Raw genomic sequence first — 12,638 nt, 5'->3', positions numbered from 1 at the left:
GCCATTACAATGAGACTGTCCTCCTATAGCTCCTCCCTCCAGCCTCCTCTGGTGGAGCTCCTCTACTTGACATGTTTGAGATATTTAAAGAGACCTAATATTCCATCCAGGGAATCATATGCAATAGAAAACAAAAGCATTTAATTTAATACTGTGGACCACAAAGTTACACTCTACTGTTTTTGTTTGTGATAATCTGCCAGGAATGATTCTGGCTAAGTATTTCCATTTCCCCTCTACAGGAGGTGTTGGTGGACCATTCTTAGTGTTGTCGTGCCTGGCGTGCGTGAGGGTAATTACCACAAGGTCACAGGTCAGAGGCAACAGCAGAGTGCCAGGATGTGCTGCCTGTCAACATGGGCTCTCCTCCTAGCTCTGGGAGTCACCACAACGGCACAAGGTTGGTCTTCATTAGCAGTTACTATTTACATTCCCCTTACCGTCCCCAACACACACACACACACACACACACATCCCTAATACACATCCCTAACACGTGCACACACACAGATCCCTAACAAACACACACACACACACAAGAACGCACGTGCACACAGCTCGGTTTGGGAGTTGTAACTCCATAATTCATTCACAAGGCTCAGCTTGGGAATTGCAACTATTATTTCAACTGGAAAACGTTAACAATTTTTTCAACGTGTCAAAACGTAAACCAGGATGATATCCTGTGTGTGGAAATTCGATTATCATTGATCATTTCATTATACAGTTGAGAGTATTATCTAATGTGAATTTGAGAAAAGTCAGAACAGAGGTCTCCTTGGGACATAGACAGCAGCCTGGTGATCTTCGGACTCTACAGAAGCCTTTACTCCTTCTTCTCCCAAACCATTGGTAGACAGAGGCATATTGTTGCACATCCCCATTACTGACTCTGATCCACATCCTTAAGTAGGCGGGATATGTTTAAGGCCAAGGCTAAGGAGACACCTCTCTGCAATTGGCCACAAGTATGTGCCAGTAGTATGCTTATACTGAGCCCCAATGTGAACTCAGAACGATTATAGCGTTTGGTGGGTACTGTAACTGCAATGGTCTGTGAAAAGTCAAAATATGCATTATGTAACACCGTACACTACAAATGTCAGTCTGTAAATCAGAATGAAAAATCAATCTCTTGGTTTCAGTGACATTAGTACAAAGCAGTTGATTGTTTGCAGCTGAGAGTAACGATGGAATTTATAAATATAAATATAATGGCTCTTTTTAAACTTTTCACTGTTGGTCCACAACGTAATTCCTTGACCACTTTGAAACGCTATTGGCACTTTCATGTGTTGGAGCAATTCATTTTATTTCCAAAGTACACAGGGCAAATCACCAGAAAGAGATTAGAGTGTGGCATTACATGAAGAGAAAGTAAAAGTCGTAATATATTGTTCCATGACTCAGGGTATAGTTGAAAAGTTGAACGATTTGAAAGATACAGATTCTTTCCCATTGCTTTACGGGTGACCATAATACTCTAGGAAGAAATAGCCAGAGGTTTGGTCCGTCTGGTCTGAGGTTTGGCCAGTCTGGTCAGCATTGAGGCATTGGTCAGTGATGTCACAACAGGTCAATCATGAGTCATCATGAGGTGATGTTTTATAGGAACATGGAGAAGAGACAGTTCGAGAGTTGCGAGACAAAACAACCCTGCAGTGTACAACTCTGAAGGTAACATTTAACATCCCAAAATACATCTCTTTACACAATTGTCACGACTGTGGCTTTAAGTCCGGATTGTCACTTTAAGTCTGGTTAATGTCTATGTAATAATATGGTATGAAGAACTATAACTTTCAGAATTACAGCCCAATGGCACCAGTCGTGTTTACAGCAGCAGAGAAATGAGCTAAAAAATGGAAACACTAACAGTTTTATTTTATTTTCAACATTCTGAAGTAGTATTCATTGTGCGACATTCTGTGTCCAGATGACTATGAGTGGACCACTTGGTTCAACGTGGATCACCCTGGAGGTCGAGGAGACTATGAGCAGTTGGACGCTATCCGTTTCTACTACCGCGCGCGGGTGTGTGACGCCCCCCGGACCCTGGAGGCTCGCACCACTGACTGGATCCCCGCTCGCAACACAGGGGAGAAGATCCACGCAGACCCTACCCTGGGCTTCTGGTGCGCCAACGCTGAGCAGGCCCCTGGTCGCAACTGCTCCAACTACGCTGTGCGCTTCCTGTGCCCCAAAGGTCAGTCTGGTATGTGTGGCTGGGAGCCTTACATTAAATACAGTTGAGAAGTAGCTACTGTATTATGTAAAATAAAACTGTTCTATAATAGTGAAAGCCATAATTTATCCTCCAAGCAACATTTCTAGCTACTGCAATTATATCAGTCTTTTGTAATGGAGTGAAAACCTATTTTCAATCAGGCAACACTGGGTCAGAAGGCTCTCTGGATGCCTGGGGTCCTTGGTCAGACTGGAGCCATTGCTCTGCCAAGTGTGGCCAGGTGGCAATGCAGGTGCGCTCCAGGAAATGCCAGTCCCAACATAAGCAGTGGGATAAGCAGTGCAGCGGACCTACAGTGGAGGGTAGAGCCTGCAAAGGACCTGAATGCCCTGGGACTGGTGAGTTGCTCTCAACATCTCCATTACAGCTATTAAATATCATTGAAACCTCTGTAATGTCACACTACCATTTGCATTTTATTCTAGAAATGGTCATAGCTGAACCAATGTACAAAGGCACTGTCTGACATGCTGAACTGTATTGCTGCTGTTGTTCCAGGTTGCACACTGCACTGTGAGATGGGTAGGGTGAATGTGGAGTGTGACGCCTGTATGTGTCAGGACCACATTGTACTGGGCTCTGTCCGCAGTGCTGGAGGTCTCCCTGCCCCAGGGGCCACCATCCTCCGCTTCGGCCCCAGCTCCAAACTCCTCACCCTCACCGATCACAATGGACACTTCCGCATCCCAGGGATCTGTCCCGACGGCAATGCCACACTGACCGTCCAGCTGCGGAACCACGCCCCTCACACTGTCATCGTGCCCCACAGCACCGAACGCACCTCTGTCCTCAGTATCATGCTGAATAGAGCAGGTAAAATGGCCACAAAAAAAGTAATGAAAGCTGACATTGTTACATCTCTGTTTTACATTGGTCTCACACACTGTAATGTGATCCCTCAGAGAAGCTCCATGTGATGAAGAACCCTGAGAACAAGGCCAGAAGAGAGGGCCAGACAGCTGCTCTCTGCTGCAAAGTGGGTGGATCACCAGAGCCAGAAGAGTACCAGTGGTAAGCCAATGGATCTGTAATGACCGCTTGGAAAATGTTATATATTTACCATATCAAAATCAAAGTTTTTGCTGGGTATAGTGTTCAACAGTCATCTGTAATTCGGTAGGTTTCACAACGGCAGCCTGCTGGACAGGAAGCAGCTGAACTATGACAGCACACTGGTCTTAAGAAACCTGAGCATGGAGCAGACTGGGGAGTACTACTGCAGAGCCAGCAACCAGGCTGGGGCCATCAAGTCCAAACCAGCCATAGTCACAGTCTTAGGTTTGATCTCAAAGCACCACGGCTGATATTCACACATTCATACTTACTATTTGAACAGCCATTTGCATGACATCAGTCAATGATCAGAGGGAGAACGAAAGGGTATTGATTTTCTCATAAAATAATTCCATTGTATAATCTGTAAATATTTTAACATGTGTTGGTCTGTTTTCTACCCCTTTCTCCTCACAGGTAAAGATCAACCTTCATGTAACCCGAAACCCGAATCCTACCTTATTCGCCTACCTCATGACTGCTACCAAAACAGCACCGGCTCCCTCTATTACGACGTAGGAAAGTGCCTCTCAGGAACCTGTGCAGGACAGCTGGACAATGGAATCAGGTGCAAAGACTCAGTGGCATACTGCTGTGGGGTGGCAAAGATGGAGGAGAAAAAACTAAAATGCCAGGGCTATGAGCTCACCACCATGGTGGTGACCGAGTGTGGCTGCCAGAAATGTGTGGAGACCAAAGCCATTGTGCGTGGGCGGGCTGTGGCCGCAGACACTGGAGAGCCCATGAGATTTGGTCACGTCTACATAAATGGAGCCAGAGTCAGCCGCACAGGCTACCAAGGCACCTTCTCCATCCAGGTCCCCCATGACACTGAGAGGCTGGTGATGACCTTTGTGGACAACATGGATAAGTTCGTCAACACCACCAAGGTTCTTCCATTCAACACCAAAGGGGGCGCCGTCTACCATGAGATCAAGCTTTTGAGGAAGAAGGAACCAGTGACCATCAGCTCAACAGAGCTCAACACTCTTCAGCTGGGAGAGGTGGAGGGCCAGGATCCTATTGCTGAGATCCAGATCCCACCCAACTCCTTCTACAAGCAGAGTGGAGAAGTATTTGTGGGTAATGTGAAGGCTAGCATCACTTTTCTGGATGCTAGAGACGTGTCCACAGCAGCAGCCGCACAGAGTGACCTCAACTTCGTAGGCGATGAGGGAGACACCTTGCCCCTGAGAACCTACGGTATGTTCTCAGTTGACTTCAGGGATGAGGAGGCCGGAGAACCACTGAACGCCGGAGAGGTGAAGGTGAAAATGGATTCAACACAGGTGAAAATGCCTGAGCACCTGGACACCATGAAGCTGTGGTCCTTGAACCCCGACACGGGCATGTGGGAGGAGGAGGGGAGCTTCCAGATGGAGAAGAAGCAACGTGGTAAAAGGGAGGAGAGGACCTTCCTCATTGGGAACATGGAGATCAGAGAGAGGAGGCTGTTTAACCTGGACGTCCCAGAGAACAGGAGGTGTTACATCAAGGTGCGAGGCTTCCGCAGCGATCGCTTCATGCCCAGCGAGCAGGTAGAGGGAGTGGTGGTGACCTTGATCAACATGGAACCCACTGCAGGTTACTCCTCCAACCCTCGTGCTTGGGGACGCTTTGACAGCGTCATCACTGGCCCCAATGGTGCCTGTCTGCCTGCCTTCTGCGACGACCAGAAAGCTGACGCATATTCTGCCCACGTCATGGCCAACATGGGAGGAGAAGAACTCGAGGCAGTCCCGTCTGCTCCCAAATTCAACCCCAACATCATTGGAGTCCCTCAGCCATACCTGGGCAAGCTGAACTACAGACGGTCAGACCACAATGACCCCAGGTTAAAGAAGACAGCCTTCAGCATCAATGTGGCCAAGCCCAGCCCAAACACAGCTGAAGAGCTCAATGGACCTGTGTACTCATTTGACCAACTGAAAGAGTGTGAGGAAGCCCCATTTACTGCAGGCCACTTCCGCTTCACCAGAGTGGAGGGAGATCGCTACGACTACAACACAGTGCCTTTCAACGAAGACGATCCTATGAGCTGGACAGAAGACTACCTGAGCTGGTGGCCCAAGCCCATGGAGTACCGAGCCTGCTATGTCAAGGTCAAGATCAATGGTCCCCATGAGATCAACGTGCGCTCCCGCAACCAGGGCGGCACTCACCCCAAGACCGTTGGCCAACTGTATGGCCTCCGCGACACCCGCAGCATCCGCGACATGGACCAGTCCACCGTCTCTGCTGTGTGCCTGGAGTTCAAGTGCAGTGGCATGCTCTACGACCAGGACCGAGTGGACCGCACTCTGATGAAGGTGATTCCTCAGGGCAGCTGTAAGAGGGACAATGTTAACTCCATGCTTCAAGAGTACCTGGTTAATCACCTGCCTCTAGCCGTCAACAACGACACCAATGAGTTCACAATGCTGGCACCACTGGACCCTCTGGGCCACAACTATGGCATCTACACAGTGACAGACCAGGACCCCCGCACAGCTAAAGAGATAGCACTGGGACGCTGCTTTGATGGCACCTCTGACGGCACTTCCCGTGTCATGAAGAGCAACGAGGGAGTGGCGCTTACCTTTACCTGTGGCAACCGTGAGGTGACCCGTCAAAGCGTGTTCCAGGCTCTGCAGAACTCCCCCGGGCAGTCTGTGGCGAGCGCAGTGAGGGATGGCCGAGGCAGGAGGCAGAGAGCAGGAGCCAACGCACTCCGCAACAGCCGTAGACGCAGTACTCGGAATCCCGCTGCCACACGCACCCAGAGCACCTCAGGCTAAAGCACAGCACTACAGGTCAGGGTCTCCACATCACAATCACATCAGACATGTTGGCAAATCACTAAAGAAAGTGGGTATTGGTGATGGGATTCAAATTGATATTTTAGCCCTTCGGTGAAGATACACGTTTTTTTTCTTCATAATGTACTGTTTGTAATAATTTTTGATATTTTACTAAAATATGTTTTACGATTGTGAGTAAGGCCCATAACCATAAATTCAAAACTGAACAAATATTTTGTTATCTATTACACAGGTATCTCCCAGGGAACATTCAGTGGAGATTTTAATGTTACAGAAAATATTGTATTTTCTTCACCTGTACTGTGATGAATATTTACTACTTGAAATTGTAAATAATGGGATATTTATTACACATGCCATTCAAGGTTGTAACCAGTGACTAAGACACTACACCCCAAATAAAACAAGAACAATCCTAGAACGTGTTGGATTGCTGATTCACTTACACTTAGACAAATATTTGTTGGCGCACATTCACAACATAGCTGACAACATTGTAGAGCGCACACTACGGACAAGTTACTTCTAATCCACGTAAGCCATAACACAACTGTCAGTGAATTCAAGTTTTAAAAAGTAGAGAAATTCTATAATTTATTCTTTCGACCAGTGATTTTATTAAATTAGATGCATATAAAACACTGAAGAGCCGGTCATCTTTTACAGTATATTGTACACCATGTCCAATTTCCTTAACAATTTGAAAACCTCTCAAATGTTAGAAAATAGGAAAAACATGTCCCTTTCTACCATTATGAAGACACTAAGGTCAGCCCATTAGTCCCCTCCTCGTCTCACTTGATACAAGGCTGCAGAAGCAATGTTAAGGAGACCAGTTGTGTGAGAACTTGCCTGATCACAATTATATCTGCATTAGCAGTAATCAAATTGATGAGCAAATTACCTGTTTGTCATGCACAAAAAAATACCTAAAAGCACTCTTGCTTCAACTGTTCAAGGATATTCCAGAGATGTATCCAGAGGATGGCCATGAGGTTTGAGTCACATCTATCGTAAAATTAATTAGGCTTGGGTGGTATACCATATACATTTGAAATACAGACGGTATGATTTTCAATACCACTGCTTAGAACTACAACTATCTTAGACATGCCAAATAAATTACCTCCAGCTCAGGGCTCCAGCTATGCATTTGGTTTGCTAATTTACTAGCTGAGTGGCTAGCTTGCAAGATCAAGCTTCTTGGTTACAGCAGAGACAATCAAGCCCCTCCCGGATAAATCCCTGCTGCTTAAATGTGTTTTGTGCGTACAGGACCGGTACGATGGTATGAAAATCTGGATACCGCCCAAACCTAAAATGCATTACACTTGTCTATCCATTTTTACAGTGAACGCAATAAGCCCCCTGTAAACACTCCAACTACTAAACATGTAGTGTCATTTTCAAAGCATGAACAATGCAACTTTCAATGGATAAAGATAATGTGTATTTGGCAACCTACGTTATAGATACTATATACTTTCCTGTAAGAAACCCATCGACAGGTAAAGTGAAATACCTATAATATTTATAGACATTCTGGGTGAAATTATTTGCATAGACCTAATTTGTTGTGATGTCATTGCAGTAGCAACTGGAATTAATTGACATGAGCATCATTTCTCTAAATCAAAAACATGCTCTACAAATCACATACAGCAAGTAAAGTATTTTTCACTGTGTTTTGTATCTTTATGAAGTTTGGAGACTGAATGAGAGAAAAGGCCATTTCATTATGTATTAACAGAAGTGTTGGTACTGGATGCTCCCTGTATTGTCCCTCGGATCATTGAAGCAAAATGAAAGGGCGACACATTGTTCAGGTTTTTCCAGGATGACACTGGACAGCATGAGAAGTACAGCTGCATTTCTGAGGGTTAAAGGGTAAAAAGGCAGTGGGGATATAGCTGTGGTCACATGAAGTCATCATAGTCTTGGGTGTAGCCACCATCGAATCCTCCATAGTCTGCAAGGTCATCTTTTCCCTTGGCTTTCATACCACCACCAAGTACAGCTCCTTTCTTCTTCTTTTTGCCTTTGATTGCCTGTGGAACCAAAACAAAACTTAAACCATTGCTACAAATAAACACTTAATAAACACTTGGTGTTCTTCAAAGCGAGTTGAGTGAATATTAAAGTGAATGGGGCAACCAGGGTGTAAGTTAGTTCCTTGAGCAGAGACCAACGAAAAGCAATATGGAGGTACTGGTATAGGGCTCCCTCCACTGACCGTAAGGAGAACTACAATTCATGAAGAAAACTCCAGAAGGATGACATCATTTTTGTTCAGAATTAATAAGACAGCCAACAACTTACTTTTTCTTGCTTCTGTTTTTCATTAAGTAGCACTGTCAGGGAAGAGCTGATTTTCTTTAAGTCGTCAATTTCCACTGTGTAGAAACAGGACATTTAGTTAAGACAAGTTAATACGTTATCACAATGGTTGAGCCTGAATGTTAGTGAACTCCAAATATGTCAAGTCAAACCATTATTGAATGGCTTATGTATATAAACATTTCTTGATGAGGTATTTATGACATGTGGTTTGGTATTTGTTTTAAAGTAATAAGTTATGTGCACAAACCTAAAACACACAGAATAATAAATGTTTCATGTACAATAATTCCTGTAGGATGTTGAACTCACATGAAATACAGAGCTCCCGAAACAACGACTCCAAGAAGCTTGAATAATGCACTGATTTTTCATACTGTAATATCTTCACTTTCAGCAGCTTTTCAAACTCTGTGAAGTCTTCTTTAGAAGATGGGCACATGGCTTCAATTCCAGAAACATTGTTTGTGGTACTACCCCCTGAAATGCCTGAAATGACAAGGACAAAAACTAATGAGAACAAACAATAACTGTATGGCTGGCTAGTGGGTACACATTAAAATGAATGTTTCATGTATCAGGGATGTGATCAGGACAACATAGAAAAGCAGGAAAAATCACATCTCTGATATCTGGGTTAAACTTGACAGGATATTCCAGGATCTTACCAAAAGCCTCTTTTGCCAGCTCCAAGTCTGCTTCCTCCTGCATCTTCTGGACTTTCAACTTTTCTGCTAGCTGTTGTTCGGGTGTAAGCTCTTCCTCTTCCTCCAACTATCAACAAGAAAAAAGTAAAGGATTCATAAGAGAGAAAATATTCAGATCTGTAAGGTTAATCCAACATTTCAAAAACTCACTTTCTTTTTCAGCTCTTGTTGCTTTTTCCTTAGCCGGTTTTCTTTCTCCTTGATTTTTTCGGCCAGTTTTTTCTTCTCAGACACTTTGGCCTCTGAAACAAAAAAAGCAATGTTATAGCAAACCTCTAGAACAAAAACAACCATCAAATCAAGTTGAAATTACACATATTTTCAGCCAGTACTTGGTAATAAAAAGGCATGGCGGCAGCCAGTATGATGCAGGAACATTTTCGTGAACTATTCACAAAAATATATACAGGTATGTGCAGATCAGCATATTACATTACAACAGGCCACAGCCACTACTTTCTCAAACCACTGTATTTCTGCACCTGCTTTCTTTGCCTCTGCTTTCTTCTCTTCCTCTTCATCATCCCAGTTATCCTGCAGAGGGAGAACATACAGGAATGTGTCGAATGATGTGACTACATCGCCTGCCTGCCTGAGGTTCTTTCTGCTTGGTTTTCGTTCTGCTTTTTCTTTCCTTTCTTTTGACCCCCGTTTGTTTGGTATTTTACTAGAAGCTAAAATGATTATTGAAAGCAAAACACATCTGCATTTTTCTTTTGATTTTGTGATGAAAAAAGCTAACCCATGATGACATCAACCAAACCAATAATGATTTTACTTGCAAATGACTTCATCGATCAATAAAATTTTTTGAAATATGGCTTTGACACCTGCTCTTGCTTAAACAATTTGTAGCATTTGTGTTGAGATGAAACAATCATTGTGAGCAGTTGATATTGACATTGCTTCCAGTCCCCTAAATAACCCTTCTGGATGGATTTAGGTTTGTTTTGGTCCAATTAAAGCAGACAAATGGTAATGTCTTTGTCTTATTTGAACAGTGTAAGGCATGCGTTTGCTCATCATTATATTTTCTCCTAAGCGGTAGGATAACAGTCATTTACGGTCATGGACCACCATTACTTTTATTGCAATACTGATTGAATGTAGCCAGGAAGGGCATAAAGAATAATAAAACAAAGTTTCGAAGTAATGGAAATGCCACTTTACCAAATTTATTCTGGAGAAAAACAAAATTATCCCATTGCAGCTGTTCAAGCTGATTATCTGTTCTTAGTTCACCAACTGAAATCATTTTCACTTGTGCAAAATTCCAAGTTCTGTGGTTGATAGAGTCCCCTGTAGCTCAGTTGGTAGAGCATGGCACTTGCAACGCCAGGGTTGTGGGTTCGTTTCCCAAAATGTATGCACTCTAACTGTAAGTCGCTCTTCTGCTAAATGACTAAAATGTAATGTAAATGTACATAATACTGGGTAGTTTAGCGGTTGGTTCTGGGACTTTTCTAGGTCTTCACTTAATTTTCTAGGAAATCAACAAGATCTGAATTTATGGGACCAACTGCATTATCAAACATCAGAAGACATGTCAGAACCAGTCACATCATTATCACAAAAAGCGGTTATGTAAAGCATTTCAACCAATATTTGGCAAATGTGTCATATCCATTGAGGCCCTAATAAGGGAATAAGAGAAGTACCTAGCCCAAGCCTTATCCAAAAAGACACCAAACATTTCTCTCAAAACAACTGTAGGCCTACTGTACTGATCAAGTTTTGTTTTAGGGACACGAATACACCATATGACTTGAACACTACCTATATTCCACAGAAACCATGGTCAACAACAAACTGCTTTGCTAGCCTTTTCCACAGCTGTATGATCCCATAGTATACATTCGGTTGACTTTCTAGACATACATGGTGAAAATGAATCAACGAGAAAAGTCTGTTGAAGAGGGTTCTCGAAAACACACTTTACTTTTCGCATATGTCAGTTGGAAGCACCTTAGTAGTAGTAAGGCTCAATTCAGTGATCTGGTATCATCAGGGCAGAATAATGACGTTGGCAACTAACGTTAGCCAGCTAGTTTTCATTTAAGTGCCTATTTATTAAATGTATAACACAAACAAAGCCTTAAACTGACTTCATCAATGACTAATCGCAGTCAGATTATGATGAATGTACCTCTTAAAGCTAGATAGTCAACACATTAGTTCAGACCTAACTAGCTAGCTGCTAACCTAAAAAGCTAAATTAGTTCTGTAGCTAGCTAGTCAGTAACTACATAATAATAATAACTACATGTCAGTAACGTTACACCATGGAATCTCCCCAACTCAGAATGCAACAAATCTACAGTAGCTTCTAACCAGCCCAAAAAAACATGGCCAACGTAGTTAATTCAAAAACAAAAAGTGCCCGAGAATGAGTCTGTGCTCAGCTCGAACCAGGAGACACACGTCGACATTTTTCACATGTGCGGCCTCACAGCTTGTACAGTATCGACCTAGCTAAGATATACACCGTTAGCTAACTAGCTAGAAACGTGGATAACGCTAGGCTAGTTGGCGGCTAACTAGCTAGCCAACTAATGTCCACAGACTAACTAGCAAGGCGTGTTGTGTTAGCCACAACTAATGGGTTAATTATGACTTGAAAATCATCTGTAAAATGGCCTGTATCATGTAACTAGCTATCTAGTTAGTTGTCTGGTTACCTTCACATCTTCATCTTCGTCTTCGCCTTCCCATTTGTCCAGCACTACCGCCGTTTTGATCGGCGCGACGTCCGGCTCGAAGTTGTCAGCGTCTATAAATGCACATTATAACGGTAACTAAGTTATCTTGAACGTTCAAAACGATATACTAGCTAATATCAATAACAATGTTACCCATCTTTCCCAAATCCCTAAATATAGCTGTCGTACGATATCATTTCTAACTTTGTTCTCACCCCAATCGTCGGCATCCGCCATCTTGGCTGTGTGTGTGCGGGTTTGACAGACCTCTCAACTGAACTGAAAGCAGCAAAGCAGATGGCGGAAGTAGACAACGAGGCTTTACAGCTCTGTAATGCTGGGAGTTGGTGCTCTTTTTTTTTTTTCAAGAAAGGAAAGCCCCTTCATGGAAGAGTATGCCTTTTATTGAGTAAAAAAAAGTCGCACTGTACCTCAATCGTACATTTTAATCTTTAATATTAAATATTTAAAGGCACAATCTGTCATTTCAACACCATGACCCTGCCACTTTGTTTAGGAAATGTAGGTGAAGCTATTAGATGACGGACAGCTCTATATTAAACATATTTTTCAGTTAAACATTTTGTTTACAACAAATCAAATTAAAAAGGAATACAATGTAGAAGTCCTTTATTAGCAACATATTTATGCCTGTGTATTCACACAACAATACAAAACTCACAGCAATTACAATACATGGAATAAATACCCAAAAATGATTTGCAATGAGTGTTATATAGGCTAGATTATTTTTGTGTTACAGAAATATTGGTATGGTAACAACTTTAGAATG

At 43.1% G+C, this 12,638-nt stretch overlaps 2 protein-coding genes across 2 annotated transcripts; one reads left to right on the top strand and one right to left on the bottom strand.

Moving 5' to 3' along the window:
* Positions 1-333: 333 nt before the first annotated feature.
* On the top strand, positions 334-6,437 carry LOC311111573 (cartilage intermediate layer protein 1-like). The gene is made up of 8 exons (XM_084154329.1): positions 334-400; positions 1,612-1,677; positions 1,937-2,206; positions 2,389-2,586; positions 2,747-3,061; positions 3,151-3,259; positions 3,369-3,526; positions 3,719-6,437. The coding sequence occupies exons 1-8, from the start codon at positions 340-342 to the stop codon at positions 6,076-6,078; spliced, it is 3,537 nt and encodes a 1,178-aa protein (XP_084010455.1). The 5' UTR covers positions 334-339; the 3' UTR covers positions 6,079-6,437.
* Positions 6,438-6,695: 258 nt separating this feature from the next.
* Positions 6,696-12,149, bottom strand: LOC311111572 (eukaryotic translation initiation factor 3 subunit J-A-like). Its single transcript, XM_084154328.1, has 8 exons — positions 12,061-12,149; positions 11,825-11,916; positions 9,629-9,680; positions 9,297-9,388; positions 9,108-9,213; positions 8,752-8,928; positions 8,422-8,495; positions 6,696-8,150 (listed from the first exon to the last, which is right to left on the bottom strand). Exons 1-8 carry the CDS (start codon positions 12,080-12,082, stop codon positions 8,019-8,021), a joined length of 747 nt encoding a protein of 248 aa, XP_084010454.1. The 5' UTR covers positions 12,083-12,149; the 3' UTR covers positions 6,696-8,018.
* Positions 12,150-12,638: the final 489 nt, after the last annotated feature.

This window comes from Coregonus lavaretus, assembly GCF_964263955.1.
Source record: "Coregonus lavaretus genome assembly, chromosome: 37".
Lineage (NCBI taxonomy): Eukaryota > Metazoa > Chordata > Actinopteri > Salmoniformes > Salmonidae > Coregonus > Coregonus lavaretus.
This window is presented reverse-complemented; position numbering and strand designations above follow the sequence as displayed.

What these genes read in the sequence shown, in the direction of transcription:
- LOC311111573 (XM_084154329.1), top strand. Translation starts at nt 340, where the DNA reads ATGTGCTGCCTGTCAACATGGGCTCTCCTCCTAGCTCTGGGAGTCACC. An exon ending in GCGCTTCCTGTGCCCCAAAG is followed by an intron (nt 2,207 to 2,388) that starts GTCAGTCTGGTA and finishes ATTTTCAATCAG; the next exon opens with GCAACACTGGGTCAGAAGGC. An exon ending in GAGCCAGAAGAGTACCAGTG is followed by an intron (nt 3,260 to 3,368) that starts GTAAGCCAATGG and finishes GTAATTCGGTAG; the next exon opens with GTTTCACAACGGCAGCCTGC.
- LOC311111572 (XM_084154328.1), bottom strand. Translation starts at nt 12,082, where the DNA reads ATGGCGGATGCCGACGATTGGG. An exon ending in TCGGGAGCTCTGTATTTCAT is followed by an intron (nt 8,496 to 8,751) that starts GTGAGTTCAACA and finishes GTTTCTACACAG; the next exon opens with TGGAAATTGACGACTTAAAG. An exon ending in AAAAACAGAAGCAAGAAAAA is followed by an intron (nt 8,151 to 8,421) that starts GTAAGTTGTTGG and finishes TTGGTTCCACAG; the next exon opens with GCAATCAAAGGCAAAAAGAA.